Consider the following 27,952-nt stretch of genomic DNA (forward strand, 5'->3'; position numbering starts at 1 on the left):
AAAACGGCTTGGCAAATAGAAAATTGGTTTAACGCTAAGAGGCCCTCCATTCCTCACCATACAGGTAGTTGATCTTTGAAAACCGAAGATACCCATAAGTTCCCTTTTCTTTTTCTGCTTATTGGTGATGACTGAGCTCTAAGCAAGTGTATCTTAGCACGTCTAAGAAGAGTTTGTCAACACCCACTCCACGAGAGTCGAGATGCCAAATCCTGTCGCAGCCTTTTTCTTGTCATTCCAAACAGGACCAGCCATGTCTATGTGCATCCACTGAACCTTCTCATCGACAAACTGCAAGCAAAAGTTCAAAGTTTTTAAACATTCTGCCCTAGATGAGACGATCTCATCAAACATAAATACTTTTCACTTATGAAAGCACAAGCGCCTTATAGCACCCTGAATATTTTGGGAACACACCTGCTTTAAGAACAAAGCCGCTGTAATCGCACCACCTGGCCGGCCTCCTGTGTTCACCATATCGGCGATTCCTGATTTCATTGATTCCCAGTAACTTTCCTCCAATGGCATTCTCCACAGTTTCTCCCCACTTAGTTCTGATGCAGCAATTACCTCCTTTGCTAGGTCATCACTAGGAGTAAAGACACCTAGAGGGGGGAAATTTTTCAGCATCAAAAAAGAAATCACAATATTTAAGTGTCATCAAAGGCTCATGATGCTAGGAATGCATCAATTTGTTGATATGGAAAAGTTTGAACGATATTGACTCTCTCTGTCTCTCTTTCTATAAGGGCACACAATTCGTTGGTATATCATAACTATATTGTAATTCATGCCAATTTGTGTCGGTCTGGAATATTTAAATTGAATCAAATAATTGAATATTACGATGAAAACGTGTCAACTTGTGTCGACATATAAGTAAGACTTGTCATAACGTGTCATATTCAAGTTTTCTTTGGGTGACACGCGTTTTACCATGTGTCGTGTTTGTGTCGTGCAACTTATCATGTCTAGCATTGCAAGCACTGCTTTCTATTCCACCTTGGGTAAGTTCGGGAGTCAATTATATTGGATCTAGATCATGTATAATTCTCTCTCACAACAGTTCATCAAGCCTCACTCATATTTCTCATGGACTAAATAATTGAACTTGACAAACATATACTTCTTAAATCCATATACAGAACATACCAGCAATTGATGGCCCAAGAGCAATAACGCAGGCTCCAGTCAATGTCGCCAAGTCCACTATCTGGACAAAAAAGCACAGTGCTTGCAAAAGTCAGCACAAGCTAAAAACAAAAGGAGTCATAATTTCCGAAGTGTTTACTGTTTAACATTAATGAGCTACAACCACTCAGCTTCAAAGATTAGCTATCCGATCGATGGTTTACAATTCTCAATGTTAGAACCAACCAAGATGATTCAACTTCAGTTAAAGCAAAGGGAATTACTGAAACACAAATTTTCCTCCTCCAAGCACACATCTAGAGATCAATGAATGTGTCGTCAGTGGTTTTCAGAAAAACAAATTGCAAGCTAGTGCTGTTATCAACATGAACTTGACACATCCAATCATCTTCTATGGCTCATCATTGCATATATTTCAAAGTAGATCAGCTAGCAATTTACTCTTCCCTCCCTCTCTCTGTCTCTTAGCAGTTTGTGCAGCAAAACAAACTATGATAACCAATCAAGCAGAGTACCTTCTCTACACCTTGGTTGCAAGCATAAACCAAAGCATCTGCAAGTGTAAGTCTTCCTTCAGCATCAGTATTATTCACCTAACAAAGCAGAACCAACAGAGACTTCATCAGTGAATTACTGATGCAGGGAAAATAAAGAGGGACAAATAGCAATTATTGCACCCTTTTTTAACTTAATTTGCTAGAACATGTACATATGCATTTTCAAACATGAAAAACTCACTGATTCCAGATGGAAACATAGTAATGAAAATCATAACTAGCTCGAACTTGCGTCAAAAGGCGGAAAAAAAAAAGTAACTAAACCTCAAACAGCATATGAGTAGCATTAAAATCTTATCCTTAATATGACTGAGCAAAACAACAAAAACAATATACCTCAATTGTCTTTCCATTTGAGGCGGTGACAATGTCACCTGGCCTCATGCCAGTTCCACTAATCATATTCTCACAAGCAGCAACAATGAAATGAACCTGCACACCAAGTACACTGGTCAAGATCTTCAACATAAGAGAAACTGGATATGGAGCAGCAAACTAGAAGCAGGACCCGAAACACTGATTCAGAACTTGTAATAACAACTAGAGCAAAAAAACATTAAACTCAAATACCTCAACTCCGGGAGGTTTAATTTGACCAATTGCTTTTGCTGCACCAAGAACTGCTGCAGAACCTCCCATATCAAATTTCATGAGCTCAATTGAGCAACCAGGCCCAGTCTTGATGTTGTAGCCGCCACTAGTAATATCAAAAGCATAATCTCAGAACAGGTTACTAAACCAGAGCAGTGAAAGCACACAACAGAATATAATCAGTTTAATTACTATAAGATATAGCAAGACAACAAGATATCTCAACGAAAACAGTGGATCAGGTAATCTGGACTTCATAGAAAAGCAACAAAGCGATCTTCAGATGAATAGACTCATTTTAAGTGACGTAACATCGAAGCATGAACTATAACTTGAACTTTCAGGAAATGATAAGGAAGTAAGTACAACCCAGTGACTTATTTCCTTCCAGATACTGAACCATGGCATATCCACAAAACATGACTTAGAATCACCTGTCAAAAGTCAATCCTTTCCCCACCAAAGCCAACTTTGTCTTGGCAGGTCCACCAACAGGTTTGTAACATAAGTGGATGAAATGAGGAGGATTTGCAGAGGCTGCAGCAACACCCAGATAAGATCCCATTTTCAATTCTTTGCATTGCTCGGCATCCAAAATTGTTGCGGAAATTACATCGCTGTATGCGGAAGCAATCTTCAATGCCTCATGTGCTAGTACAGCTGATTAATGCAAGTCAAAGAAACAAAGTTAAAGGGCAGCTTCATTAGAAGTTCATCCATCACAAGAAAATTAAGCAAAATAACAAAGAACAGAACTCTAAATTTATTGTACACCACCAAGCAGCTAAAAAGGGATATCTGCAAGCAACAATACAGCTTAGGAAATCAATATGAAAGAGGGGATGCTGCTGTACATACCGGGGGTAAGCACATTGGCAGGAGAATTGACAAGCTCTCTTCCAAATATTATACCACAAGATACATCTTCAGCATACTTGAGCTTTTTATCTAGTTCAGGTCCACTTCCAAGGCCAAGAATATCCACAGATTTAAGAGCTGTTTTCTTGGATTCTGATTTATATCTAGTGTCATCATGTATTCCCAGCACAGTCCCTGTCAAAGTCCAAAGTTATCAAGTCAATCAAACTCCTCCAAGAACAGCATTGATGAATTATATTTTCCGGGGACTTTTATGAAGTACATCAATGCATCATTACCAAGTCATAAAATTGTCATAACTCGTAAGCCTGTTTGTGATTCAAGACAAAAATGGACGTGTTTACAACAGCAAAAACACATTTTACGACGGCATACAAGTGATTTACCATAAGCTTTTCTAATTCACAATTGAATGAGCATGATTACACAAAACAGACAAGCTCACAAAGGATTTGAACCCAACCTACTGTACAGTCATGTACTTCATTGGCGCATCGGATCATTGCCATAGCACAATCAAATGCAAACCAAGAAGCAGCAAACGTTGTTACTTAAAACATATACCAGATGCAATTGCTGAAGCAGTGGTGAGCTTCGATTCAGCCGATAACCCTTCAGATGAGGCTAGGACAATGCCGACATTACTAGCTTGAGCAGCTTTCGCTGCAGCAGCGACAGCTTCACCAAGACCTTGGAAGGCTGTGGGAGTAGAAGCTGATTGGCCTAGTCCAATCAAGCCGACCCTCTTTGAACCAATGCCTGGAAGCCTGAGAACAACTGATTGGCCAGATTTTCCAGTAAAATCCTCCTCCGAAGAGGCTTCAGCTAAGAGGCCACTCAACTGTGCATCAAGCCTTTCCAAAATAGAGTTCTGGAACTTGGAATTCTCATCCTTGGCCATGTCCTTCTCGGTCACACCAACCGCGAGTATGTCTCCTTTCCATTCCACCGCATCAATGTCTTTGGCAGCAAAAGCAATCTTGTCGAAGGAAATTTCACAAACAGATAACAGGCACTCAGTACCATCAAACAATCGCAGAAACAGCAATCATGACAGTATGAAACTGTTCTGTCGCTGAAATTCAAGCAAACCACCGATCATCGCAAAACATAGCAAAGTCAACAGCTTTGCTCAGAAGAACCAAGCACCCATGGACGATCAAAAACAACGCAAAGCCCGTGATTTTATTAAATAAACTCAAGGACCCATCAGCTTTAAACCCGCAGAAAACGGACCAGAAGGGTAAAAATTGCAACTTTATAGAGAGATAAGAGACGGAGGGAGAGACCTTGGGGACATCGATGTTGGCTGGTTGAGTGAGGCCGAGAGTGGCCCGAGCGAGAGTGTGAGCCATGAGCTTCCCTCTCTTCGAGTTGAAGAACGGCGAGACGGCGAAGGAAAGCCGGAAACTTGAAGTTGAAGCAGCGCGGAATCTAGCAAAGAGCAAAGAAGGGGACGAAGAGGAGGAGACGGCAAATGAGGAAGCCAAGGACACAACAATGGCGGCCATCTTCCAGTGCTGGAGTCTCTATCTATTTATAATGGACCCTCAATCAATCAAATATTTTAGAGAGAGAGAGAGAGAGAGAGAGAGGCTAAGGTCGACATCACCAAGCAACATCCATGCCTGCCACTGCCAGTACGATGCTTCTTCATGCGGCTTTAGCCTTTCCTTTTATTAAGGAATCAATCAAGCCAAAAATCTTGTGTCTTTGAGAAGATTGATTGGCATAAAGAATAGCATATTACACACGATTGATTAGCATAACGATAACAAGATGCATTCTGTCTCGAACAGCTTTTCTAATTTCTAAGTTTTCATCTTTCATCTCACATCCGGCCCAATAAATCACGGTTCTTTTTTGAAAAAAAAAAGAATCACATTGTACAGATTATGTAAGCACTCTGATTATGCACATTTCATTTGCCAGCACATATAATATAATATGATTCTTGTCTCGAGACATCATATTATACATATTCCATTTTAAAATTTCAATTTAATTAAAATGTACCGCAGTACTTAACATGTGTGCCACGACAATAAAATCTGTTATGGTTTTAATTTGTCAGCCCAATATATGAATGTTGGATTTAGCATATGTGTAGTAGGCTAACCACAACTATCTTACAGCCTTGACTACTTTTTTGGATCAGTAGCTTTGTTGAATGTACACTTGTCTATTGATGTGGCGAGGTGTGGGAGGCTATGCTTCATTAGTTGTGATAATTAGTTTAGTTCGGCTCTTGTTTTATTTAATTAATGAAGTTCCCTTTCTTTTATCCTAATTGTCCATAGATTTTAGCATCAATATATCTTAAAAATTAACTATTCAGGCGATGCACATTATGAAGCTTTATCATATCGAAATGATAAACTAAGGTTAATATGACGAATGAGATATCACACCGGAAAAAAATGGAAGAATTACGGTGGCCAACGTGCGTGAAGTTCGTGTGCGACTCGGAGCAATCGACTGAGGTAACCGATTTGGTCTTTTTATCGGACAAGTATAGACATTATTTCACCTGTAAGGGCACAATAAGCAATCATTTTCTTGGCAATTGGAGTCAAGAAAGGCTTCATTCTTACTCAATTTTCATGGCAACGAGGGTTTGCAATTGGATTGAGCACCGTGGTCTGCGGTGGCTGAGATACAACTGTGAGTTGGAACTCTTTTCCTAGGGAAAAAGAAAAGGATCATTGGCTCTGGATAAGACTTGAAGACCATAACAGACAGCCCTAGGTACAGACCCATCATTTGTTGCATAGAGTCATAGACAGTGGGTCTAGTTTTCCAAATCCAAGAAGCATGTGAGCCTCGCTGGCCCTAAAATTTAAGGGTAAAAAAAAAAGTAGACAAAAGAAAAAATTATAAAATAAAAAACTATCTACGCCAATGTCGACGTCTTGTCGGCGCGAGCCCGAAGTTCACGTAAGTATCGGCTGGCCAAAATTAGCCGGATGGACTGAATTGACACGAATGCAAAACTCGCGAATCTTTAATAAAAGTTTATCTTAAAAAGATTATTTGATCATTAATTGTTTACCTTGTTTCTAGTGTAAAATGGTATAAGCAAAATCAATGTGCTCATGTGGTCTAAACAATTTCATTTTTCGATTGTTTGCTTTGCTTTATTTTGAAATTCTCTTGCGGTAACATATATCGGATATTATTAGTTATATTGCATCCAAGTGCAAGCCGGCCGGCCCTGTGCCCTAACTTATTGGATTGCGTACATTCTCTTTCTTTTTCAGTCTTGAAGTATTATTAATTATATTGACCGCAACAAGATAAAAGAGTATGTCTTTTTAGCTATTTATCCTTCATATTTCATACATGTTTTAGAAATGTCATAATTTATTGTTTGATCCGCCATCTCTCGCTACGTTTCGTGCATCACACGGGCTCAACTCTAGTATACTATATACATGTGTTGGATTGAAGTGTGATGGTCGAAAAGAAATGAGCAATGTTGGCTATAGTAAGGTTTGTTGATGCGGTGATGTTTGCAAGCTAAGTAGTATCGACATGCGACACGATATGCCGACTTGTCATTTAAAAAAAAATAAAGAACTTCGACATGTTGGAAGACGTTATGCATTAAATTTATATTTTTATATATGTATGATAAATCACAATGTAAATATAAAAATATCACCTGTGAGTTTCTTCTTTTTTTTCTTCTTTTATTATGGATTTATGATTTTATATATATAGGGCTTCCGGGCATATTAATTTTGGGGTTGCTGGGTATGTGAATTAAGTATAAATATTTTTGATAAATTTACATTTTGATCCCTAGTTTATGGAAATTGCTTAAAATTGACCTCGTGTGTGTAAAAATAGGATGTTGAAATGTTAGACTCGCGTATCGTTGGCATGTCTGGAGCTTACTATGTGTCAATTGCACGTTGAAGAATGTTGAAGTATCCGATATGCATCCGACCCGATAGGGAGGCCACTGAAAAGTATATGTGCTTCTTAGCTTGCAGGTTGCTTGAACCAAAGAGCCTGTCAAAATCAATTGGATTTTTGTTTATGTCACGACAAAGACAAACATGAAATGTCAAATTGCAATTCATGGTGTGTAGAACATCAGGGCCTAAAGAGTTGATTACTTACAAATTCCTTAATCTCAATATGATATATTACCGTTAATTGTCTTAAAGAGTCGATTACTTACAAATTTCTTAATCTCAATAGGATATATTAAAGTTAATTGGAACAGGACGACGAATTCAGAATTCTCTAGATCGAGCCATACGAAGTGCAAATGGAGCGAGGTTAATCGGCTGATCTATTTTTTTTTTTTTATTGGGTCAAAAATTGGCCGATCTCCTCGAAAGAGTGGAAATTCAGCGTACACCAACAATCGTCCCAAAGAATAAAAATTGTGCTTTAAATGCTATAACCCTATCTCCGAAATAAGGAAAATTTCAAATAAGAGCAAGTGAATTGTGTTTCAAATAAGGGCTCGAAGTGCTCAAATTATTTTAAAGAAAAGCCTGGCCAAAAGGCATTTTCGTCCTTTATATTTTTTTCATTTTCTATTTTTTCTTTTCTTTTTCCTCTCCTCTCCCCTCCCCTGCCCTAGCCATCGCCAACCTCAGGCCAACCTAGCATCGGGCAGCCCCTCGTCATCCCAAGCGAGAGCGAGGGTGGCCCTTGCCTGGGCGGGATCATGTATTTAGGACCGCAAATCTTCCAAGTGGTTGGATTGTTTGCTGGAGGAGTCGGGGTGTAATGAGCTACAAGCTCTCGAGCCGACTGATCATTCTCGGGGTTCGACATCCGAGACTCTTGGGCTTCTGCTCCAATTTGAGCAGAGGATTCCGACGACACACCGTCGCCTCTCACGACTCTCCACTCCCCTTTGTGGCTTCCATTTCCAAGAACACACCCGTTTCTTTAACCCTCTTCTCACCAATCCCGCGAGGCCATTTTATGGTTTCAGACATGTGGGTTTGATTCTTCTTCGCTCTCTCCAAATCAAAGCAACCCATCTCTCTCTCTCTCTCTCTCTCTCTCTCTCTCTTCTCGTCTTTTCCTGTCAACCCATTTCTCAATTCTTGATCCATCTCCACACGAATCGATAAGAGATCGAGAAACATATGGGATGCTGAGCAAGAGAGACCTAGCCCCCGAATTGCAGTCTCGAATCCCAATCTTGAGGCCGAGCATCCATTCGAGAAGGCACAATCCGACCGTGAAAGGCAATGAGGAAGGCTCTCACCCGACACAGGTGGGGGAAACCTTCGTCCTTGCCCGAGGGCCGACGATGGCCAAGGCAGGAGAAACCCTTCAATGAAATGATTTGAACACTTCAAACTTTTATTTAAAATAAGGTTAACGTGAGACCCTTATTTGATAAAATGATGACACTTTAAATCATTACTTATAATTTTTTTCTGAAATAATAGAAGCTGTAGCCCAAAATCATACGAATTTTTTAAGAGCCAAAGAAAAGAATTTTGTTAGGAATAATCAATACCCTTGCTACATAAATTTTTGCCCCAGGTACATATACAAGTTTCAAAGCCTTTTTGCTTTGTCATAACAATTGATCTTAGTTGGGTGGCTTCATATAATCATGATGTGCAATCTGTACATACGACCCAATGCAATCATTACACAGCATGATGCTCTCCAATGTCAATTTGGACAAATCTGAGAAATCTTTGATAGGTCCTTTTCCAACTACCAATTATAAAACTACAGCAAACCCACCTTTACATTCCCCACGAAAAGAAATTAAAACTTTAGCCAATATCTGCTAATTTTTCTCCAGCAATAACAATTCTGGATGAGCAAGCTGCAAGATAGGGAAAAAAAAAAGGCATTGTCAGTCCAACCGGATACCGACTGGCAATAGCCGGTAAAGCAGTGGCGCGACCGTCTCTCCCCGTCGCTTCAGCTACATGAAATCCAATCTAGCTTGAGCCTAGTCTTCTTCACAAACACACTCTCTCTCTCTCTCTCCACGCAATTGGGTTTGGTTTACAAATCCCGTGGATCCATACCCATCTCCTTATCATTCGAAGCTTCCCCATTTCTTCTGGGATTTTCCCAGGAAAAATTCCCATTTTGAAAGAAGAAGAAGAAGAAAGCGGGGAAGATTGCAGAGAAAGTTGTCAGCTTTAATTATCCATGTGGTCGCAGTGGTAGTCAGTCACTGAAAGTGAGACGGCATAGTTTCAAAACCATCCTCCTTTTCTTTCCTTTTTTTTTTGTGCTGAGCGTCTCTCTATTCTCTCTCCTCGCAATGCACGAAGGAATCTCTGCGTTTCAAGGCTCCTTGCGGTTCCATTTCTAATGTTTCTCCGCGAAACCATGAAACTTGCTAGCTGATGTGGCGAGTGCTGTCAATTCCCTCGCTTCAGTAGGAAATGCTTCCCCGCTTTGAGATCTCCTGAAGGTTTGTAGTATCTCGGCTTGGGTATTTTGAGCTGATTTGGAGCTTTTATATGAATTGATGAATGTTAATGTGGGTTCTTCAAAGTGGGTTAGTACGATTTTGTGGATTTCTGGAGGCTTAGAGGCGGAGATCTGAGTTTAGCGTAAAGTTCTGGTAATTAGATGTTGCCGCAGGAGCAAAAGCCGAGTTATCATCCATGTTCATGGTCTACGAGCTGATTTGTCAAGTCATAAGCATAAGCAAGATGGGGGTTTTAGTGGATAATATTGGTGGGTTTGCTGTACTCTTTGTGAATGTGAGCTAACCCCACCAGCTCAGATAACTGGGAATATCGGTGATTTTGGGAACAAGCGGAATAACGAGTTTTGAGGAAGTTTGGCTAGTATCTATGTCTGGAGCACCCAGAGTGAGGTCGATGAATGTGGCTGATTCTGAGACGAGACCTGTACTAGGTCCAACCGGCAACAAGGCGAGTTCTCTGAGTGCCCGCAAACCCAGTTCGAAGCCATTGAGAAAGAAGGATAAGTCACCTGATGAGTATAGAACGGCCGAGGGAAAGAAGGCCTCTCAATTTGCAACAGTTACTTCATCCTCTCCCCAGTTGCATCCTGCTAATGGTTCCTCTGTACTTAGGCGGCACGAGCAGCTCTTGCATTCTAACTCGTCCTTGAATGTGTCTTGCTCATCTGATGCCTCTACGGAGTCATTTCATAGTCGGGCATCTACTGGAAGACTCATTCGATCAAGTAGTGTTGGGTATCAAAGAAAGCCTGTTTCCTCGAAGCCGAGGAGTGTCTTTTCTGATGGCAGTTTGGATTTTCTGCCATCAGTAGGTCCACAGGCAAAAAAGACTTGCGCTTGGGTGACGCCAAATACAGGTGCATGCATTCTCAATTCTTTGGTAGTTCTGGAATTGCATATAACTCTCATGTGCTTGTCTTTGCAAAAAGCATTGTAGCTCTTGCTAATCTATGTTTGTCTATTGTTGATGAATTAATGGGTTAGAGAAAACCTGGCAAATGAATTTCACTGAGAAATGCCATGTATCCAATAGGCAATACAATGTCACAAGGTCCGTTGGTACTGAATCCTCATGGTCCTTCATTAGACGTAGAACCTTAAGCAACAGTTAATGATTGTTCTGAAATGTATGCACCTCTGAAAAATCACTGTACATAGTTCTGTTTGTTATTAATCTCGTTCAATTGCCAGTGTCTCTCTATATTAGAACTAGCCTATATCGAGGAATAAATTGCTCCCATGCTTAAGAAGCCGTTAATTAGATATCAGCCAAGAAATAGCTTATCATTGCAAGATGATCATCAATAGACCCATGCATCTGCCTACAACTATCCTAAAATGCAATTAAGCGTTATCTTCTTCACTTGAGATTGGGTTAATCATGAATTTAATTCTGGCAAGCTACTACACAAAGTATCTTTTGTAAGTGATGATATATTGGGCTTGTCATTAAGCAGCTTCGTTAATCAATTGATATTTGCTTTCCGTGCCATGTACATCAGAATGGATCATTCCCTGTTTCCTGTATTACCAACCATTGTAGCACTAGCTGAGGATAATATTTTCTGGCAAAAAAAGAGGGTTTGTGATGTTGTGAGATGTGGTAGCAAAGGTTAATGGGGGAGGTTAATGCAGCCATTTTTAACTAGATCAAAAGTTTTAGGAACTATGAGAAAGTTTCTTTCACCCGGTTGCTAAGTGGAGGTTTTATATTTTATTAGTGTCTACGATGATGTTACACCTCGTATTTTCCATTGCAATATGCATCAAAGACGTCATAAATCTGAATTAGCCTTTAGCGCGATGGTTTTCTTTGACTGAATGGGTATTTAACTATGGTAATCTCTGATGGCCTGCAATCCTCAGGCATAATCATCTTTTGTTATTTTGACTTTAGCCAATAGTTGTTCTCTTGGTTGTGCTAGACTGCAAAGGTAGGACAAATTCAAAATGTTCTCTGGAGGGTTGGAATGGAATAAATCGATGTTTCACTTGTGTCTCTTGACTGTGTATGGAGATATCAAAGTGAGACTTGACTATGCATTTGGTTTACACAATCCTTAATGGACTTCTTTTCTTGTTGGGTGACTAGATAGTTCATTCAATTCACAGTGTGTTAAATTTTCCGTGCCTTTAGTCCTCCATCCTTTCCTTTTTTGTGAGAAGCTCCCTAATGTTAATAGATCCACTGCAGTTATGGAGTTTTGCCTAGGCATATGGTATGAGATGCTAATTGATTTTCAATTCTCCGACAGAGCCTTGCTATGCTGCTTTCCATGACGAAGAATGGGGTGTTCCAGTGCATGATGATAGGTATGTGAACTGGCAAATGTTGAGTGTACTTCTGCTCGGTTGGTTTGGCATGACGTTAGCCACTTACCATAAGATTCTGTTGACAGCTGATTCACATTATATTGTTGTCCACATGCAGGAAATTGTTTGAGCTTCTTGTCCTCTCTAGCACCCTTTCTGAACTTACATGGCCTGCCATTCTGAGCAAAAGACACACTTTCAGGTGCTTTTCTAAGTTAAATCCAATCGGTAATTTCTCCCTCAATTAGCAAAATGGTTTTAGAACTGTCAATGCCTTGGTCCTCATATCCATAGTCTTTGCTTATTACTTCACCATTCTCTCTATATTGTCGTATGATGTGTTTCTTCTTGCAGAGAAGTCTTTGCTGACTTCGACCCGCTTGCTGTTTCAAAGATGAACGAGAAGAAGACAGTAACACCAGGAAGTGCTGCGAGCTCCCTTCTATCAGAATTAAAATTGCGTGCTATCTTTGAGAATGCGCGTCAAATAACTAAGGTAAATTAGCGATTTCATTTCTATTTCGCAGACTGCCTTCATGGATTTAGCTGGAGAAATTTCAAGGGTTAATAACTTAAAACGCGATTGTGCCTCTGAAGTCAATGGTGCTCAATTAGGTGCCAATTTGTTTCTCTTGCAAGCTGTTAACGTTTCTCCTAATTGTCCTCTTTTGCGAGTGGGATTATTTTTTATCATCAATAGACATATGTCCCGGTTGGTCCATGCTGCTCATACTATCTGGGACCACAGGCATTGTGTCTTCTATTGGACAAGCAATTTAGTGTCTTCTAGTGGAGTTTTAGTGAACTTCCCATCACAATTGATTAGGTGAAAGTAGTTGACTTGTGGTCCTCATCCTTCCTAAATCTGATTGATCTAGATAAGACAAACCATTCTCTACAGCCTGATCTCTCTCGGCCTCTCTTCGAATTAGAGGCTTACTGATAGAAGTAATGTGCGTCTTCCTTAATTGGTGAACTCAGAATCAACTATGTATCGATGTTGTGGCAACTAACTCTTTGCAGGCTCTGTTGATGCCAGGTCATAGAAGAGTTCGGTTCATTCGACAAGTACATTTGGAGTTTCGTGAATCATAAACCCATAGTTAGTAAATTCCGATACCCTCGTCAAGTCCCGGTGAAATCCCCGAAAGCAGACGTGATCAGCAAGGACCTCGTCAGGCGGGGCTTCCGAAGCGTGGGCCCCTCGGTCATCTACTCGTTCATGCAAGCAGCGGGCCTAACCAACGATCATCTCATCAGCTGCTTCAGGTTCCAGGCATGCATCTCCACTGTGGAAGGGAAGGTAGAGACCCGTGCCACGGAAATTGCCCGTGACGAGAAAGTCGATGGTCCGAGCGAACACGAACTGTCCGCAGCCATGGACGAATTGGACTTCTCTGAGGAATTGTGACGTACATAGCCCCGAGGCCAGACCTCGAATATTCGAACGAACCTTTGACCCTCCTTGTGTAGCTACACCACCATGTTGGCGGCCTGGTGATGACAAACATGTTATGTGTATAAAATTTCGTGAACTGAATCGATGGTGGATTTTTCTTGCTTGTAGAGAGTAATGAAAACATATATTTCATGGTAAGATGCGATGAGGGAAGGGCCTTCTCTGGTAGATGATAGTTGGTAGTTTTTCATTAAAGGCCATAATGTGGAAGCAAAAGACCATGTCCCATATTCTCTCAGACCGGTCACCATCTGAGTTGTGGTCTTACAATTATAAGGTGGGATTCGTCGGTACGTGTTCCGCTGTTACGTGACCTCACTAGCTCAGTGCACGCCAGACAGCCGATTTATCTTTGGGAACGGACCGGTCGGTAGTGATGAAATCTAGGTTTGGAGGATCCGGAAACGCCTGTTTGTTTCCATCGGACAGGAATTGATTCCCATTTCACTCAACCTTTCTGTACCCTGGAGCACGACAGACAAGTTGGGCAGCATTATATTATGGATAGATGACTAAGACAATGACTTCCGATATAGGCCGTCCCTGCAAAATTGTCCAATTCAATCCATTGCATTGTAAATTATCAATGAAAACGATGCTTCCCCAAGTGTTGCCTTTTTTGGACCACGTACTATGCTTTTGGTTACAGGTCATGCTCCCCGCCATTCTAGTTGGAAGAGTGTATTCCCTTGTCAATTTACCAACAGAGCATGACTTTTAACACTCTGCAAAGAAATTCACTTCGGCCATAGTGAACCTCGTGTGGCGAGGCCTAGATCCGATGGACCTTGCCTCGTCATCCCACATCTTGTTCAGCTACGATACCGTTTCTGAACAGGTGCTGGCTTGTTTGCAAGACAATCATCTCTTCTCGATCAGTCTACTATGGAGACACACCACTCACTCATTTTTATAAAGACCGGATGTGTAACAATATGCAAACAGGAAGATTGGCAGAATAACCGAAGCAAAACTACAGAGCAAAACCGGTGGAAGTAAAAAGCCGAAAATCTGTCTGTGGTCATTTTTAACAAGAGCACAAGCTTTATCTCTTTCCCCCCAGTCTTCGTTCATCTGGGCTTGATTTCAAAACCAATGCTCAGAAGAGTTCTAGCTGATTCTATGGCCTTCTCACCTCCCAAGTCTAGGGCCTGGCTTGATAACTCCCCTTCTGAATCCACGGACCACTGCATCGGTGAAGCATGATTTCGCAATCCATCTGACTTCTTGATTGGTGTACTGTGCAACGAATCTGGAGTAGCAGCTATGATCGAACGGGCGCGTGGTGGGCCTTGCCTTTTCTTGGGCACTGGCTTGTCATGGTCATGAATCCCCTTGTAAGTTATTGTGACAGCACTAGCATTGTCTATTGCTGTTTCAACTTGTTTACGTACAGGGCATCCAGCAGAGGTGCATCTATAGTAGTTCCTGTAATTTATTTCATGTGACAGCACACAATCCCAACGAAGTTGATAAGCAAATCCGAATAAATGGAATTGCAGCTACAAATTCAAAAGCTTATGCAAAAATAAGGGCTATTGAGCTTTTCTTATTTATGTGTGCACACATTACATATAACCACACACATACCTAACATTGTATAGAATCCTCTGCCAATTTAGAAAAGACAATATGAACTCTCAAAGAACCATTTCAACATCTGAGCACATACCTTGGATAAGGGTTTCCCTTAACCATTTTTTGTCCATACTTGCGCCATCTGTATCCATCAGCAGATATCCCAACGTCACCCGCAGCATGCACAACATATTTTGGTTTCTTCCCTGGTTTTAAGGGAGAACTCGAGCGGAACAACCCATTTTTCTTCCCCCTGGAGATCAGAGCAAGGAGTAACAAATATAAGAGCCAAAACGCAAACAACATACACCATGCTCAGTACATAAGATCCACACTAATATATGATTGACTTGCCTCGGCTTCGGCCCTGGATTATTGTCATTCTCCTGTTTGGCCACAATTCCATCTTTTGCATCAAAGCCATTTGCCTTTTCTATTTCTCTTTCAGGAACTGAAGAGGGTAATTCATTTTTTCGTTCTCTTGAAGCTACATATGGATCTGACTCAGTGAGCATTCTTACCGGATGTTCGACAACCTCACTCTCCGCAACGATTCCGGCAGACTTGACCAGATTCCTCCGTCGCCCATCTCTGACTTTCTGAGGTGGATCATGATTATGTGAACTTCTATAAACAGTCTCTATTGTGTGGCTGGACAAATCAGAGCACTCGATCTTTTTGGCAGAACATTCTGAATTAGTGCACCTAAAGTAGCTACGAGAACCTCTAGGACTTTTAACTTGCTTCTGACCATATTTCCTCCAACTGTACCCATCTCCTCTAGATGCCTTCACAGCAGATGTAGTTCCACAATCAGAAGAATTCCGTACCATAGCATGTACGGTACATGAATCTGTAACCTTTGTAGTTGGTGGCAGTTTATGGTCTAGAGGAGTCGAACTGGCAACTGGTGAAATGGACTGAGAAACAGAAACTGTCGACGGTTCTGATGAAATATACGGACAAACAGTACGCTGGTTCCTGGAGTAAGTTTCTGCTACCTCGCCCGCGATGTCAGATCCATGTTCCCCATACGGCTGTTTAGCTCGCTCCTAAAGAAGAGGAAATGAAATCAAAGAGGAAAAAGAAGATCCAGACTAATTAGACACTTTAACAGCAATTAAATTCTATCATGACTTCAATACAGGCAGCACATGCGAACATACCACATTACCCATCTGACAAAACAAAAGATCAGCCCACAATATTCCTGAGTTGAGATGAACTATCAAGGTCACATTAGATTCTGATTCCTATAATTGGAGGGACAATCTTCTACTTTTTCCTGCCTAAAGGGATGTGATCAACAGAAATGGCCACTAGGAAAAATCTATCTCACAGCAGTTGATCATAAATCTATCTCAAATGAAATGCGAATGTCCGTGATGAGATGCAACAGAAATTCCGCACCTCAAAGTGAAAAGCTCAACGAGCTAAATAGCAGGAAACTCCTACGCCATTCATGCCCACACCCTCATTCTTTTTCCACATACCAAAGTCAAAATCTTCATAAGCATTGACCTTGCTTGGATCAATTTCCCGTTAACATTTCAATCTATCTTAAAACTACATAACAGTGATTGATCTCTATTCACCTTTCAACATATATAATTGGCTGCAATGCTTCTCTAAAGCCAAAACTTCAAAAAGAGCTGTCATGAATTAAGTTGCATCCAAAACTACGCAGCAAAATATGTGTCCTCAAGCCCAAATTTCAATAAACCTAATTAACAACACTAGTCAACTCCTGCAAACTCAGAACTACGTCCTCAAAGTTACACAGCAAGCAGCGCATAAAAGCTCACACATACGTATTTCGTTTAGGATATGAACCATAATTCACCTAATTACAAGCTAAACCTAGACACCAAAGTTATGGAAAGGTCTTCACTTATCACTTAAGAAGAAGATAACTAAACAAACCAACCTCCGTGTATCAACAAAGTGACCCAGACAACAAGCTCGAATGCAGACTGAAAAAATATGAATCAGAAACGGAACCTAGTCAAATTCGACTAAATGTAGATGGTCAAACACTAATTCACACCCCAAAGTTATCTTTAATTCCCATAGAGAGCTAGAATTGGTATCTATACCAGAAGAAAAACAGCAGTCTGAAGTCCTGGAGGGGGAGAAAAAATCACAGCTACCAACTAGAAAGCAGACAACTTTCTAGAAACTAAAACCATTCACAACTTCTCAGCAGACACCTTGAGATTAAGCTGAAACCGACAAATGAAAGGAGCGAGGAAATCGCCAAGAGATATTTACCTCTGGCTCCTCTCTCGACGCAGAATCCGCATGCGAACCTGCCGTATCATCAAAACACAAACCACCGACTCAACCTCACCAGCTACACGAGCCACTGCAGAAGCGGAAAGGAAAAAAAAAAAAGCCGGAAGATCGCGAAAGCCGGAACTCACCCGCGCAACGGCTCGGCGTCTTCAACGGCGAGCCTCCCGCCGGAGCCGAGCCCCGGAGCTCCCCGAGCCGCGAGACCCTGAACTCCTGCAGGTCGCGGAGCCGCTCCTCCTCCGACTCCGACTGCGAGTCCGATTCTTCCGGCTCGTCCTCGGTTAGGAGCGCTCCGGAGCTGTCGCCCCCGTCCTCCTCCATGGACGACTGGTGACTCCCTTGCCGATCAAAAAGTCTGTCGCAAGTAATCACCGCCGAGAAGTTTCTGGGTCAGGCCTGAGGGTTTCGTCTTGGGGGGTCGCGTTGCGAAGCTTCAAAGAGAATAGACCGAGTGGTACTGACAGAGGGTGGAGGGACATTTGTCTTTTTGACCTCTGTTTGACTCAGGTGGTCTCACTAAATATTATCGATTAATATTTTTCTTTTTTCTTTTTTTTAATTTTGGGTTCCGGGGTCATGCGAAGCGTGGGGATGGACCCGATTCGCCAGGTGATGGGATCGCAGCCGTTAGTTTGGTTGACTTCTTCTCCCCACCCTCCCTCTCCTTAATTAAACGACAAAAATGGCTGCTTAGTAGCGAGGCGGTTTGACCGTGCCAGTCCACGTGTCAACTACAGCTTGCGACTAATGTAACCGACAGATGTAATTATAATTAACCTAATTACTCTGTTATCGTATGAAAATCGATGTATCGAATAACGGGACGATCCCTTGTTCGGTATACGGTATTATTACTACGATCCACACGCACATTCAAAGTCTACATCTGCCGGATTCCATAGGCTTAATACGTCGAGTAACGTCTAATCTCATATTAGGAAGTTACTTCCTCGTACACGTGGACTATACACACGTGTTATTAATTCAAGTCTTCCCGCTCTATATATAAATTGCAAGTAATACGGATCATTTATTGAAAACTTAGATCGTGCCTTACTTTATTCCCCGAGATCATTGGAAGATGGGGGGTATACATGAAACAAAGTTAATGGCGTGACTTTTCCATACGTGTTGACAAGACTCGACACGATGGTATGATAGGTATTGGCAAATTAAAGTCCGCCGTCAAGAGACCCGTGGTCCCTACTCTCGATTATGCTTCGACTACGGAGAGCGAAAGATATAGAATAGAAACGACATCTATTATGTGAATGATACCAAGGGTATGCGAATATTCTGTACCATATATGTATGGTATATGGAACAAAAACTTGCATTCCACTATTGCTAGAATTTTCTCAAAGGTAAATAGCTGCTTCGGCAAATGCAATAGCTATGTCATCCATACCAGAATAAATGGAGTTTTCTTTAAAAAAAAAATTGCTAGTGGCCCAAAAGGGGAAGAACCTTTCCCTAGAGCGATTAATCAAGTTTGACAATGCGCTTTCCATGTATTGACATGAATTTGAAATCGCCCTAGTTTTTTTTTTTGGCACATTTATAGATTTTTCTTTTCACGATGACATGACTTGAGAAGAATAAGTAATTTAAAAGAGACACTAAATCACAAAATGCCAACCTTATCGTATACCTTGAGATAATACAAATTCAAAAAAAAGCAAAAAAAATTTAAATACATATTGAGCTTGTACTAATTTAGCGATAAATCTTTTAATTGAGTCGATTTAATCTTAAACATTTTCATGTTTTTTCAATATAATTCATCCGGCTAATTTCGGCCGAAAATCGTTGATGTGATGCCCGTTGTCTTACGTGGCATGGCCGGTATTGACTTGGACAAAATCACTCGCTACAAAGTCCCCTTGCCGGATCCAACCAGGTCGAGCCTCACCAAAGCCAAGCGAGTGTTGGCCTCATCAATTTATAAGGAAAAAAGAATGAAAAGAAAAGGTAAACATCTTGAAGAATACTAAAAATCAATAATTTTTTTATCATGTCAACGCCGGTCGTGTCATATAGGACGGTCGGCGTCCACATGAGTGATTTCTTGCCAAAATGGACCAAATGCGCTATACTAGCAAACCGTGATAATGTTTAAGAATAAACTGACACAATTAAAAGGTTTTAAGGCTGAATTAACATAAGTGCAATATATTTAATACTTTTTTATAGTTTTTCTGGAATCCTCAACGTGGCACAAAAGAACCTGCTTGATCTCCTAGGATCAAAGGAACCAATTTTTTTTTTAACATATTGAGTTAATAATAATAATAATAATAATAATAAATTTGTAATTTTCAATGTGCTTTTGCCCCAACTAATAGAAAAAAAAAAAAAAAAAACTAGTTAAAAAAAAAAGGAGGAATCTTCATGAGCCTTCTTGTCTTCCCCAAATAAGAGAAATACAAGGGCAAGCATCAGTTTCTGGCTTCCTTCCGTCTTTTTCGCCCCTTGATGAGGACATGTACTTATTTCGAAACCACCAACAAAAGCCCGATTGTAAGAACAACCGACCAAGAATTTTGCTGCGAAAATGTTTTCCCGCTTACTCGTTCTGACTGAGCATCACTCTTCATCCCGAACGAGTTTTACATGCCAAATCCTGCAGTAAATGGGGAACTCACAGGTCAAAAGGTTCGATCTTGAGTTGCTCCGGAAGGAGATCGAATGGTGCCCCACTCGATCAGCCCACCATCGCCCACCTCCCCCACTGGCTGGGACTGGACCACCCACTCATCCCCAGCCCCGAGCGCATAGTTTGATATCTAAAGCGAAGAAGAAAATATTCACAGCATCCTGAATCTGAGATCTACGGGGCTTCAATTGACGAGACTGGTGGATTGGCCTCTCCTCTCTCTCGCTTTCTTACATGGTGAGTGTCTTCTAAACCCTTTTGCTCCCTTCGTCATCTGATTCTTCACCCAGTTCTTAATTTCTCACGTTGTTGATGGGTTTTCTTCTCTCGTGGTTTCTTGGGTTCGCTGAAGGAGGAAAAAAGGGGGGAAAAGCTTTTCTTTTTGGTGGTTCTCTTAGCAATTCTCACTAGTTCTATCATGGAGCTGAAGCATCTGTTTGTTCCGGCGAGAATGATCATTCATTAACGACCGAACGAGATGCTTTCAAAATTTCAGTTTTGTTCCTCTAGCTGAACTGACCAGTAATTTGCAAGAAATTGTGATTGAATTCTGGGGAGAAGCTATTGTTGCTTGTTAGTTGTGACCTTCGAATTAGTGGGAAATGGTTTGATGCCCTGTCTGATTGTGCTGTGATTTGCGGAAGCAATCAATTGGTTGGAGAGACTATGCTAAGTTTATGGAATATTTGATTCTTGCAATCTTGTGGGATTGATGAAAAAGGCTTTTACAAGCATGCCTTTCTGTAGTTCTGGCCAATTTGCTGTTAAAGCTGGGAATGCTTTTGCTCCTCTGTGAATGCTGGATGATTTTTTGCTGTCAAAAAACTTGTAATGTTCATTAAATTGGAGATATCATGTCTTTGTTTCACTCATATTGTTAGACCAAGGAATTATTCGGCTCGCTTGAAAATTTCCTTGGAAAAGAAAATTTCTGATCCTTTCTCAATCCTCTCTTAGGATGCATGACTTGAATTCTTATCCGTTCCTTTAGGAGTGGTGTTCTTCTCTCATAGTTGGATAAAGTTTGAGTAACTGTCTTCGGTTTTGCAAGTGTGGACAGAAATGTTCAATACCCTTAGCACATGTGAGTTTTATTGATTTCAAGTTTTCTCTGAGCATTGTTTACTCAAGGCACTTTATGTCTATGGTAGGGGACAAGAATGGAAGAGGCGTTACCCAAGAAACCGCCTCCAACTTTCTGGGAGCCAATATTTGCTGCTAGAACCATGGCTTGCAAAGCATATAAAAGCAAACCAATCTCGCATTGGATTCTTTTGCTTCTGAGTGGCGGATTGATGCTCACAGCCTTCCCTGCCTCAAGCCTCCTTGCCCGTGTCTATTACACGAATGGCGGCACAAGCAAATGGATCATCTCGTGGGTGGCCGTCGCTGGATGGCCATTGACTGCGCTAATCTTGTTCCCAACATACTTCATCTGCAAAGTCTCCCCAACCCCTCTAAACTTAAAGCTCGCCCTTTCTTACTTAGTCTTAGGTTTCTTAAGTGCTGCTGACAATCTCATGTATGCCTATGCCTATGCCTACCTGCCTGCTTCGACCTCGTCCCTTCTAGCATCGTCATCTTTGGTGTTTTCTGCACTATTTGGATATTTCTTCGTCAAGAACAAACTAACAATGTCAATGATCAATGGTATTGTCATAATTACAGCTGCCATGGTAATAATCGCTTTGGACTCGAATTCAGACAGATACGGCAATGTCACCAATAGCCAATACATCATGGGTTTTATGTGGAACATCTTGGGATCTGCACTCCACGGGCTCATCTTCGCGCTCTCGGAGCTTGTCTTTATCAAGTATCTAGGAAGAAGATCGTTCCACGTGGTGTTGGAGCAACAGGTCGTGGTTTCTTCTTTCGCTTTCATACTTACAACTATTGGTGTCGCCTTGAATCACGATTTTGAAGGAATGGCGAATGAGGCCAGAAGTTTCAAGGGCGGTAAGAGCTCGTATTACTTAGTTATGATATGGGGTGCCATAACTTTTCAGTTGGGAGTGCTTGGAGGTACTGCCATGCTTTTCTTGTCTTCGACCGTCCTCACTGGTGTTTTGAACGCTGTGAGGGTACCTCTTACTGGCATCGCTGCTGTTATATTGTTGAAAGATCCTATGAGTGGATTCAAGATCCTATCGCTTGTTATAACCTTTTGGGGATTTGGATCCTACATATATGGCAGTGCCAATGTGAGTAGTGAAACTTCATGACTTTATCTTGGCTGATTCTCACTTATCACATCATGGTGCAACTTGTGATTCATTGTGTACCGCATAGCGTGAAACAAATGATAAGGAAGGTTATTTACCTGCTTTGCAATCATCTAATTGTTGCAGTAGACTGAGTCATTTTTGTCAATGTTCATGAAAAACTGGCCAGAAGTTACTGTATAATCCAAACTAGGGTACCACCTTCGGTGGACAAAAAGAGAGCCTTTCATCTGCGTTAATTGTACAGTTCGAAGCACCAATTTAGGCATGTCGATCGCGGGTTGAAGACCATATGCAGAAATACGATGTCAATGTAGTGATTTGTACAGTTCGAAGCACCAATTTAGGCATGTCAATTGCGGGTTGAAGACTATGCAGAAATACAATGTCAATGTAGTGATTTATGCATTTATGTTTCGCTGAGTAGATAGAGATTGTTGCTTTCTTTTGCTTGTGTGAGCTTGTCTGCAGACTTTGCTCATTAACAGGTCATAGTGACCAATGGAAGTGATGACTGAGTTTTCCCAAATGAGCAAACACAGTGAAGAAATTTCCCAGATGCATTTAAACTGCTTACACTTCATAAAGTCTTATGGACGACGAAAAGAGGAAAACCACAATGAGATGACTCTTATTGGGACCCTGGAAGATTGCACATTGTGGTCTACGATCAATTTGTAACAAATCAGATACAGGTAATTTAAACGGGATCTGCGAATGATGGATCAGATGCGAACAAAAGAACAGATTAGTAGGCGTTTTTGAAAGCGTTCCGAGGCATTTGAACAAGCACTTCAAGGGCAAGGTCTCGGGGCTCGGGTGACAAAGAATAATTCGTTCTGCTATAAGTCAAGTGCCGCTGTTGCTTCGCACTTGCTCTCTCTACTACATGAGAAGGAAACCCCATCAAACGGGGCATGTCTAATGGCTCATAGGTACAAAAAGCTCAAGAGCATGATCTGAACTTCAGCCTAAAAGCATGAAGCTCACGAAATGAAGAGCACAGTTCCACAGGAATGCAGACAGATAAAACAACACACATTGATTAAGATGATCATATCGTTCTCCCATCAAGAGATAAACCATGTATGAACTATTGATTGTCGCTCGAGCGTGGTAATGCACATCTATGATGCAAGAGTCTGCGATGAGTACGAAGCCAAACTCGGGCCATGTAAGAAAAACAAGGCTCCAAAAACACAGAATTGCAGCACAAGATAGGATAATAGCTAAGCTCGGGAATGCCACAGTGTAACTCTGGAAAGAAATCCTTGATAATAAACAGAGGATATAAGACAAAGTTCAATGTAATCCCCTTTGTTGTGAGCGCAAGGCTGTACAACAGAGGCATGCGCAAGAGGATTACCACCTCTTGCCATTACTATCATCGGATTCATCACTCGTCATCATTACAACCACACTGCTAATAAACCTCTGTTCGTGGATTTTAGGAATGTAAGGAAACTCCTTTAGCAAACATTAACAAGTTCTACTGCCATGACTAGCTAATAAAACAGCAGCGATTTATTCTAGTTCTTAGGACCGATATCTTTGAGAGCGCAGATCTGCTCTTCTCCCATTGCGGACATGACTGACACCACAAGGTCCTTTCCTTCGCCGAACCCATCTTTAATCTGTGAAAGGAAAATGCATGACAAGTTAGATCTAAATTGACAATAAAATAAGCACGTTGGAAAAATAGAGAGACCAGGATAAGAAAACATGCACGTCCTAGAGTGATACCTGGCTAAGCAGATTGTCATCGGTGGGAAGCCTCAGATCGTCCTTCGTGTTTCCATTTTCAGTCAAAAGACTGACCTGAAAGATATTCAGACACAAATCGTTAAAATTCAGTCTAGAAGAGAAGAGCAGAAACTTTCTTGTAATGGTCTTTATACTAATTAAGGTCTACTGGGATTAAGAAATCTTTCTTGGAAGAAGGATGTTTCTTCAAATTGATAAATGCAATTCATCCCATAAAATTTGCTTTGATTACAAGAAGACTGACTCAAATTGTGATACCAATGGTTCTTCATGGTCTATGAGAGAATCGTTTGGACGTCTGATAATCACGCCTCTTAGAAAGATGCTGTAAATGTCAATATGCTTTTTCTCCTTCAAACGGAAAGCCGTCACTTTTTGGAGTATTTAACAGCCAAAATCTTGATCACATAATGGAATATTGATCAAAAAAAGAAAAGGAGAAAAGCGTTTTCCTTTTTCAAATAACCCGTGATCTAGTACTCATGTTTATACTATTATAAGCACCATCTTATGATAACAGTTCACAGGGCCTTGTGAAGCAAATGATCTGGCAATAATGGCAAACAAATCACTCACAAAACCATCTTCAGAGATATCAATCAGCTGGTAGTCAGTGCGATTAACATGGGGCACCTGCAAAATTAATACAGAACACGTTAAGAAAAGAACACCCTCTCTCAAAAACAAGATCATCTGACAGTAGATATGGCCAATAGGTTATTTACATCACAGTTGTGGGATGATGGAACGATATCTTCAAGTTTCTTCCCATTGAAGATATCAATCCCCACGAAGTGGCACTTAGCATGTCCATGTTTGCCAGTTTTCGAGGTAGAAACTTCTACAACCTGCTCCCGCCATTATAAGAAATTTTCTATAAGAGCGAGACCATAATCCAGACAATATCAAATGTGATGCAGTAACCTCTAAATAGAGGAGGGAAGCAGACAGAAATGAACAGCAATAGCTAGCATTTATGGGGCTATCTGTGCAAAGAATTTCCATATGAGCTCGGTTCGGCCACATTTTGCCATTGTATATGTAAGGGAGATGAGAGAAGGAAGACTGGACGGCATATCAAACTGCGTTATTGTCCCACAAGATATGCAGTGGAAGGGAATATAATCCTCAAACTATAATTCCAGAGCTTAATTATCAATCTATTAGCAAGAACTGAACCCTGTTACATGAATTCCCATCTAACCCAAGAACACAGCAGATCACAAGAATTTTGCTCCTGTGGAAATCCTCGACATATTCCGAACTTTTTTGCACGAAAAAGGCGCAAAAAAGTTATCATCTTTAGAATTTCTTACAGTCCCCAAAAGGTGTTGGAGCCTCACACAATTTCCACCGGGAAGCATCCCCCGGCACGTCTCTTACGGGATGACGAAATGAATTCCTTATTATTCTAACAATCAAACAACCAAACAACAATATTTAAGTGAAAATTACTGAATTAAGCCACACGAAGAAACGACATGCCTCGACAATTCTGAGCTTTCACAACATTGCATGGAAGATCGACCGAGTTAAATCGCATACCCAGATAAATTCTCAGTACCCAAAAAATCCCAGAACCAGAATATGAGAGAGAGAGAGAGAGAGAGAGACCTTGCAGGGGCGATTCTTGATGACGATGTAGCCATTCTTGCGGATGGTGCCAGCTTGTTGCGGGTACGTCTTTGACGCCCCTGCGTCTGCTTTCGACTCGAAGTGATGTTCCTCGTCCGACATCTTTCTCTTCTCTGTCTGTCTGTCTCTCTCTAGAAATTCTCAGTGTGAGGACGACACGAAGAAGAAGAAGAAGAAGGCAGGTGGGAGGCCCCTACTTTTTGTTCTTCTAAATCTGGTTACACGCCCGGTTCAATCCTGGCCGTTGGATGCGTTGCCTAAGGTTTGAAGAAGGCGAAAAGAAAATCAAGAATCCATGGTTATAACCTTGTTGTATATTTGATTATACAAATGTAAGATTGGTCATGTTGGAGAGTTGGAGTGATTGAGTCCACATCAATTTCTATAGGAATTAGTATTGTTAATGTTTCTTTCTCAATGTTATGAATGATATAATTGAGTCTAAAATCGGTTCTTCTCTTAGGCTCTGTTTGTTCCACAAAAGATAGATAATTTGGAGAATGCTTTCACAGGAATGATACAAAAAAATATTTAATACCGAATTGGCACAATTGCAATCGATTTAGTACTCTTTTTTGTAATTCTTCCATCATACATACTTGCATCGCTAGTTTTTTTAGAAAAATATCCATGTCTCCTAACATTGAATTCTTTTATTTAGGTACTCTGATTCTTTTCATGTGAAAAGAATATAATATTTTGTAAATAAAACAATGTAAGGGTAGTACACAAATCTTCCCGTGCAAAGCGCCAATTTATGGTCTAGTTGCATATATCAAGATAGGTGCTTCTATAAGCATGCGTGACACGAGTAATTATTTGTATGTATAAACAAAGTCAAAAGCACTTACGCTAAGAGTATAAGAATTTTACCTATTAATTAAGGTAATCAATGTCGAAATTTGGAATTGATTACATTCTCGTGTTTATTCAATGTCCCACATCAAAAGAGAGGGATCCTATTAAGTGATTTGTAAGTAAAATCTACTTCCACATAGTTACTACTTCATGTGATTACACCGAAGTACTTTTGCTGATACTTGATCTACGTAGAATGGATTGGATCATTATTTATGATATCAGATAAGAATACTCCTATATTATAAGTACGATAATGCTCCGACCCATCATACGCGACTCAAGTCTCCGAAGAACATAGAAGTAGAGTTGTTGCCCTTTTTTTTTTTAGCAATGCTTCTTATTTATGAACATCTTTAGTGCTGGCTAACTTTTCCAAAATAAGGATTTGTATTTGTCAAAGCATGCATCACCTTTCTTGTACTTGTCAGGATTCTTGAAGATGCCACTTGTCATCCTAGCATTTTTAACAAATTAATAAGTACAACCCTATCTATGTTCATGATGAGTATGTCCCTTTTGATTCTATGAAAATTATAATGTACTGTCTTGATTTGGACATTTAAATCATATGCAATGTTGACGGTTCACATCTGCCCTTTTTTAGAGACATAAATGGCATGAGTATATGATGCCGACGGCTTTTTCTGCACGAATCATCTAGATCGCATCTTATTCCTTTCATTGCTAGTTGAACCAAGATTGTCGTATTCCTCGTGCCTAAATAAGTCTATTCCAATGGATTCGATCAACCACGACATTCAAAAAAGAATTTGATTGACATGCTCTTCAACATCATGGCTAGCTTCTTATATGAAAATAAATAGAATGGGAGTTATATTAATGGTTTTATATTAAATACAATTTTGTTAGGACTTGTATTATACGAAAGACTACTAAATTGAATTAAGATTTTCCACCTTTTTTTTCCATAATATAATTAGGATAATCATCTAGTTATCGACCAAGGGCTTTTTATAAAATTTTATGGGGGAAAACTCTGAGTTTGAGATAATCTTTTGGGTTAGACTTTACTTAGATAGAAAGATATGAATTGAAATTGGAAGCAAAACTCAAGCTATTGCCTATTAGGTGTCTCATTCATGTTTCCCCCATGGAAAATTTCATGAAAATTTCATGAGCCTTTTCTGCTGGGCCTGGGTCAAGTAGCCCAATTGAAATGGGCTCAGCCCGCCTTATTATATGAATTATCCGAAACCGCTGAAATTGGCCCATCCTATAGTAATCTATGCACAAGAATTGCAACTCCTAAAAGGCTACCTTTCTCAAATAAAAGGGAACATGTTCAGGGAAAAGTCACTTTCTATTTCTTTGCTAAGCATTATAGAAAACACACTCCTGGGGTGTTTGTTTTAGTGATTTTTTTCTTTCGGGAATTAGCTTTCTAGACTTTCTCGCATTTGGTTTGCTAAAAATAGTTCATAGATGAAAAATCATTTATAATCAAAGAAAATACGCATGCTTATACTTAGAGACCGTGCATACACAATGGCAGTTTAGCAAAAGTTTCTACCTGCAAGTTTTCTC

General features: G+C 40.6%; 5 protein-coding genes across 8 annotated transcripts; 2 read left to right on the top strand and 3 right to left on the bottom strand.

The window, feature by feature from the left end:
• Positions 1-114: 114 nt before the first annotated feature.
• LOC125312485 (leucine aminopeptidase 1-like) lies at positions 115-4,801 on the bottom strand. Its single transcript, XM_048277164.1, has 10 exons — positions 4,469-4,801; positions 3,744-4,158; positions 3,159-3,353; positions 2,735-2,960; positions 2,280-2,406; positions 2,046-2,141; positions 1,668-1,745; positions 1,153-1,213; positions 418-605; positions 115-291 (listed from the first exon to the last, which is right to left on the bottom strand). The coding sequence occupies exons 1-10, from the start codon at positions 4,688-4,690 to the stop codon at positions 163-165; spliced, it is 1,737 nt and encodes a 578-aa protein (XP_048133121.1). The 5' UTR covers positions 4,691-4,801; the 3' UTR covers positions 115-162.
• A 4,249-nt stretch (positions 4,802-9,050) lies between these two features.
• On the top strand, positions 9,051-13,531 carry LOC115752625. Of its 2 annotated transcripts, XM_030690905.2 has the most exons (6): positions 9,051-9,600; positions 9,774-10,478; positions 11,877-11,934; positions 12,053-12,136; positions 12,289-12,430; positions 12,974-13,531. In XM_030690905.2, exons 2-6 carry the CDS (start codon positions 9,989-9,991, stop codon positions 13,343-13,345), a joined length of 1,146 nt encoding a protein of 381 aa, XP_030546765.1. In that variant the 5' UTR covers positions 9,051-9,600; positions 9,774-9,988; the 3' UTR covers positions 13,346-13,531. The 2 variants fall into 2 exon arrangements, with proteins under 2 accessions (XP_030546765.1, XP_030546763.1); XM_030690903.2 differs by having other exon boundaries at positions 9,051-10,478.
• Positions 13,532-14,279: 748 nt separating this feature from the next.
• On the bottom strand, positions 14,280-17,638 carry LOC115752623 (probable WRKY transcription factor 32). 2 transcript variants are annotated; one of them, XM_048277165.1, is made up of 5 exons: positions 17,395-17,638; positions 17,240-17,280; positions 15,326-16,020; positions 15,066-15,224; positions 14,280-14,821 (listed from the first exon to the last, which is right to left on the bottom strand). In XM_048277165.1, exons 1-5 carry the CDS (start codon positions 17,585-17,587, stop codon positions 14,464-14,466), a joined length of 1,446 nt encoding a protein of 481 aa, XP_048133122.1. In that variant the 5' UTR covers positions 17,588-17,638; the 3' UTR covers positions 14,280-14,463. The 2 variants fall into 2 exon arrangements, with proteins under 2 accessions (XP_048133122.1, XP_030546760.1); XM_030690900.2 differs by having other exon boundaries at positions 15,326-16,023; positions 17,243-17,280; positions 17,395-17,637.
• Positions 17,639-19,709: 2,071 nt separating this feature from the next.
• LOC115752626 (probable purine permease 5) lies at positions 19,710-22,244 on the top strand. 2 transcript variants are annotated; one of them, XM_048277166.1, is made up of 3 exons: positions 19,710-20,159; positions 20,275-20,417; positions 21,074-22,244. In XM_048277166.1, the coding sequence occupies exon 3, from the start codon at positions 21,083-21,085 to the stop codon at positions 22,145-22,147; it is 1,065 nt and encodes a 354-aa protein (XP_048133123.1). In that variant the 5' UTR covers positions 19,710-20,159; positions 20,275-20,417; positions 21,074-21,082; the 3' UTR covers positions 22,148-22,244. The 2 variants fall into 2 exon arrangements, with proteins under 2 accessions (XP_048133123.1, XP_030546766.1); XM_030690906.2 differs by lacking the exon at positions 20,275-20,417.
• A 1,204-nt stretch (positions 22,245-23,448) lies between these two features.
• Positions 23,449-25,729, bottom strand: LOC115752627 (eukaryotic translation initiation factor 5A). The gene is made up of 5 exons (XM_030690907.2): positions 25,526-25,729; positions 24,637-24,759; positions 24,488-24,544; positions 23,891-23,965; positions 23,449-23,781 (listed from the first exon to the last, which is right to left on the bottom strand). Exons 1-5 carry the CDS (start codon positions 25,646-25,648, stop codon positions 23,677-23,679), a joined length of 483 nt encoding a protein of 160 aa, XP_030546767.1. The 5' UTR covers positions 25,649-25,729; the 3' UTR covers positions 23,449-23,676.
• Between the last annotated feature and the right edge of the window lie 2,223 nt (positions 25,730-27,952).

This window comes from Rhodamnia argentea, chromosome 4 (genome assembly GCF_020921035.1).
Source record: "Rhodamnia argentea isolate NSW1041297 chromosome 4, ASM2092103v1, whole genome shotgun sequence".
Classification (NCBI taxonomy): Eukaryota; Viridiplantae; Streptophyta; class Magnoliopsida; order Myrtales; family Myrtaceae; genus Rhodamnia; species Rhodamnia argentea.

What these genes read in the sequence shown, in the direction of transcription:
- LOC125312485 (XM_048277164.1), bottom strand. Translation starts at nt 4,690, where the DNA reads ATGGCCGCCATTGTTGTGTCCTTGGCTTCCTCATTTGCCGTCTCCTCC. An exon ending in AAAGGATTGACTTTTGACAG is followed by an intron (nt 2,407 to 2,734) that starts GTGATTCTAAGT and finishes TGATATTACTAG; the next exon opens with TGGCGGCTACAACATCAAGA. An exon ending in TCTTGGGCCATCAATTGCTG is followed by an intron (nt 606 to 1,152) that starts GTATGTTCTGTA and finishes TCCCCCCTCTAG; the next exon opens with GTGTCTTTACTCCTAGTGAT.
- LOC115752625 (XM_030690903.2), top strand. Translation starts at nt 9,989, where the DNA reads ATGTCTGGAGCACCCAGAGTGAGGTCGATGAATGTGGCTGATTCTGAG. An exon ending in GTTCCAGTGCATGATGATAG is followed by an intron (nt 11,935 to 12,052) that starts GTATGTGAACTG and finishes GTCCACATGCAG; the next exon opens with GAAATTGTTTGAGCTTCTTG. An exon ending in AGCAAAAGACACACTTTCAG is followed by an intron (nt 12,137 to 12,288) that starts GTGCTTTTCTAA and finishes TTCTTCTTGCAG; the next exon opens with AGAAGTCTTTGCTGACTTCG.
- LOC115752623 (XM_048277165.1), bottom strand. Translation starts at nt 17,587, where the DNA reads ATGGAGGAGGACGGGGGCGACAGCTCCGGAGCGCTCCTAACCGAGGAC. An exon ending in CGAGAGAGGAGCCAGAGGTA is followed by an intron (nt 16,021 to 17,239) that starts AATATCTCTTGG and finishes CTTCTTTAGGAG; the next exon opens with CGAGCTAAACAGCCGTATGG. An exon ending in AAGGGAAACCCTTATCCAAG is followed by an intron (nt 14,822 to 15,065) that starts GTATGTGCTCAG and finishes AATAAATTACAG; the next exon opens with GAACTACTATAGATGCACCT.
- LOC115752627 (XM_030690907.2), bottom strand. Translation starts at nt 25,648, where the DNA reads ATGTCGGACGAGGAACATCACTTCGAGTCGAAAGCAGACGCAGGGGCG. An exon ending in TCAAGAATCGCCCCTGCAAG is followed by an intron (nt 24,760 to 25,525) that starts GTCTCTCTCTCT and finishes TGGCGGGAGCAG; the next exon opens with GTTGTAGAAGTTTCTACCTC. An exon ending in ATATCTCTGAAGATGGTTTT is followed by an intron (nt 23,966 to 24,487) that starts GTGAGTGATTTG and finishes AATATCTTTCAG; the next exon opens with GTCAGTCTTTTGACTGAAAA.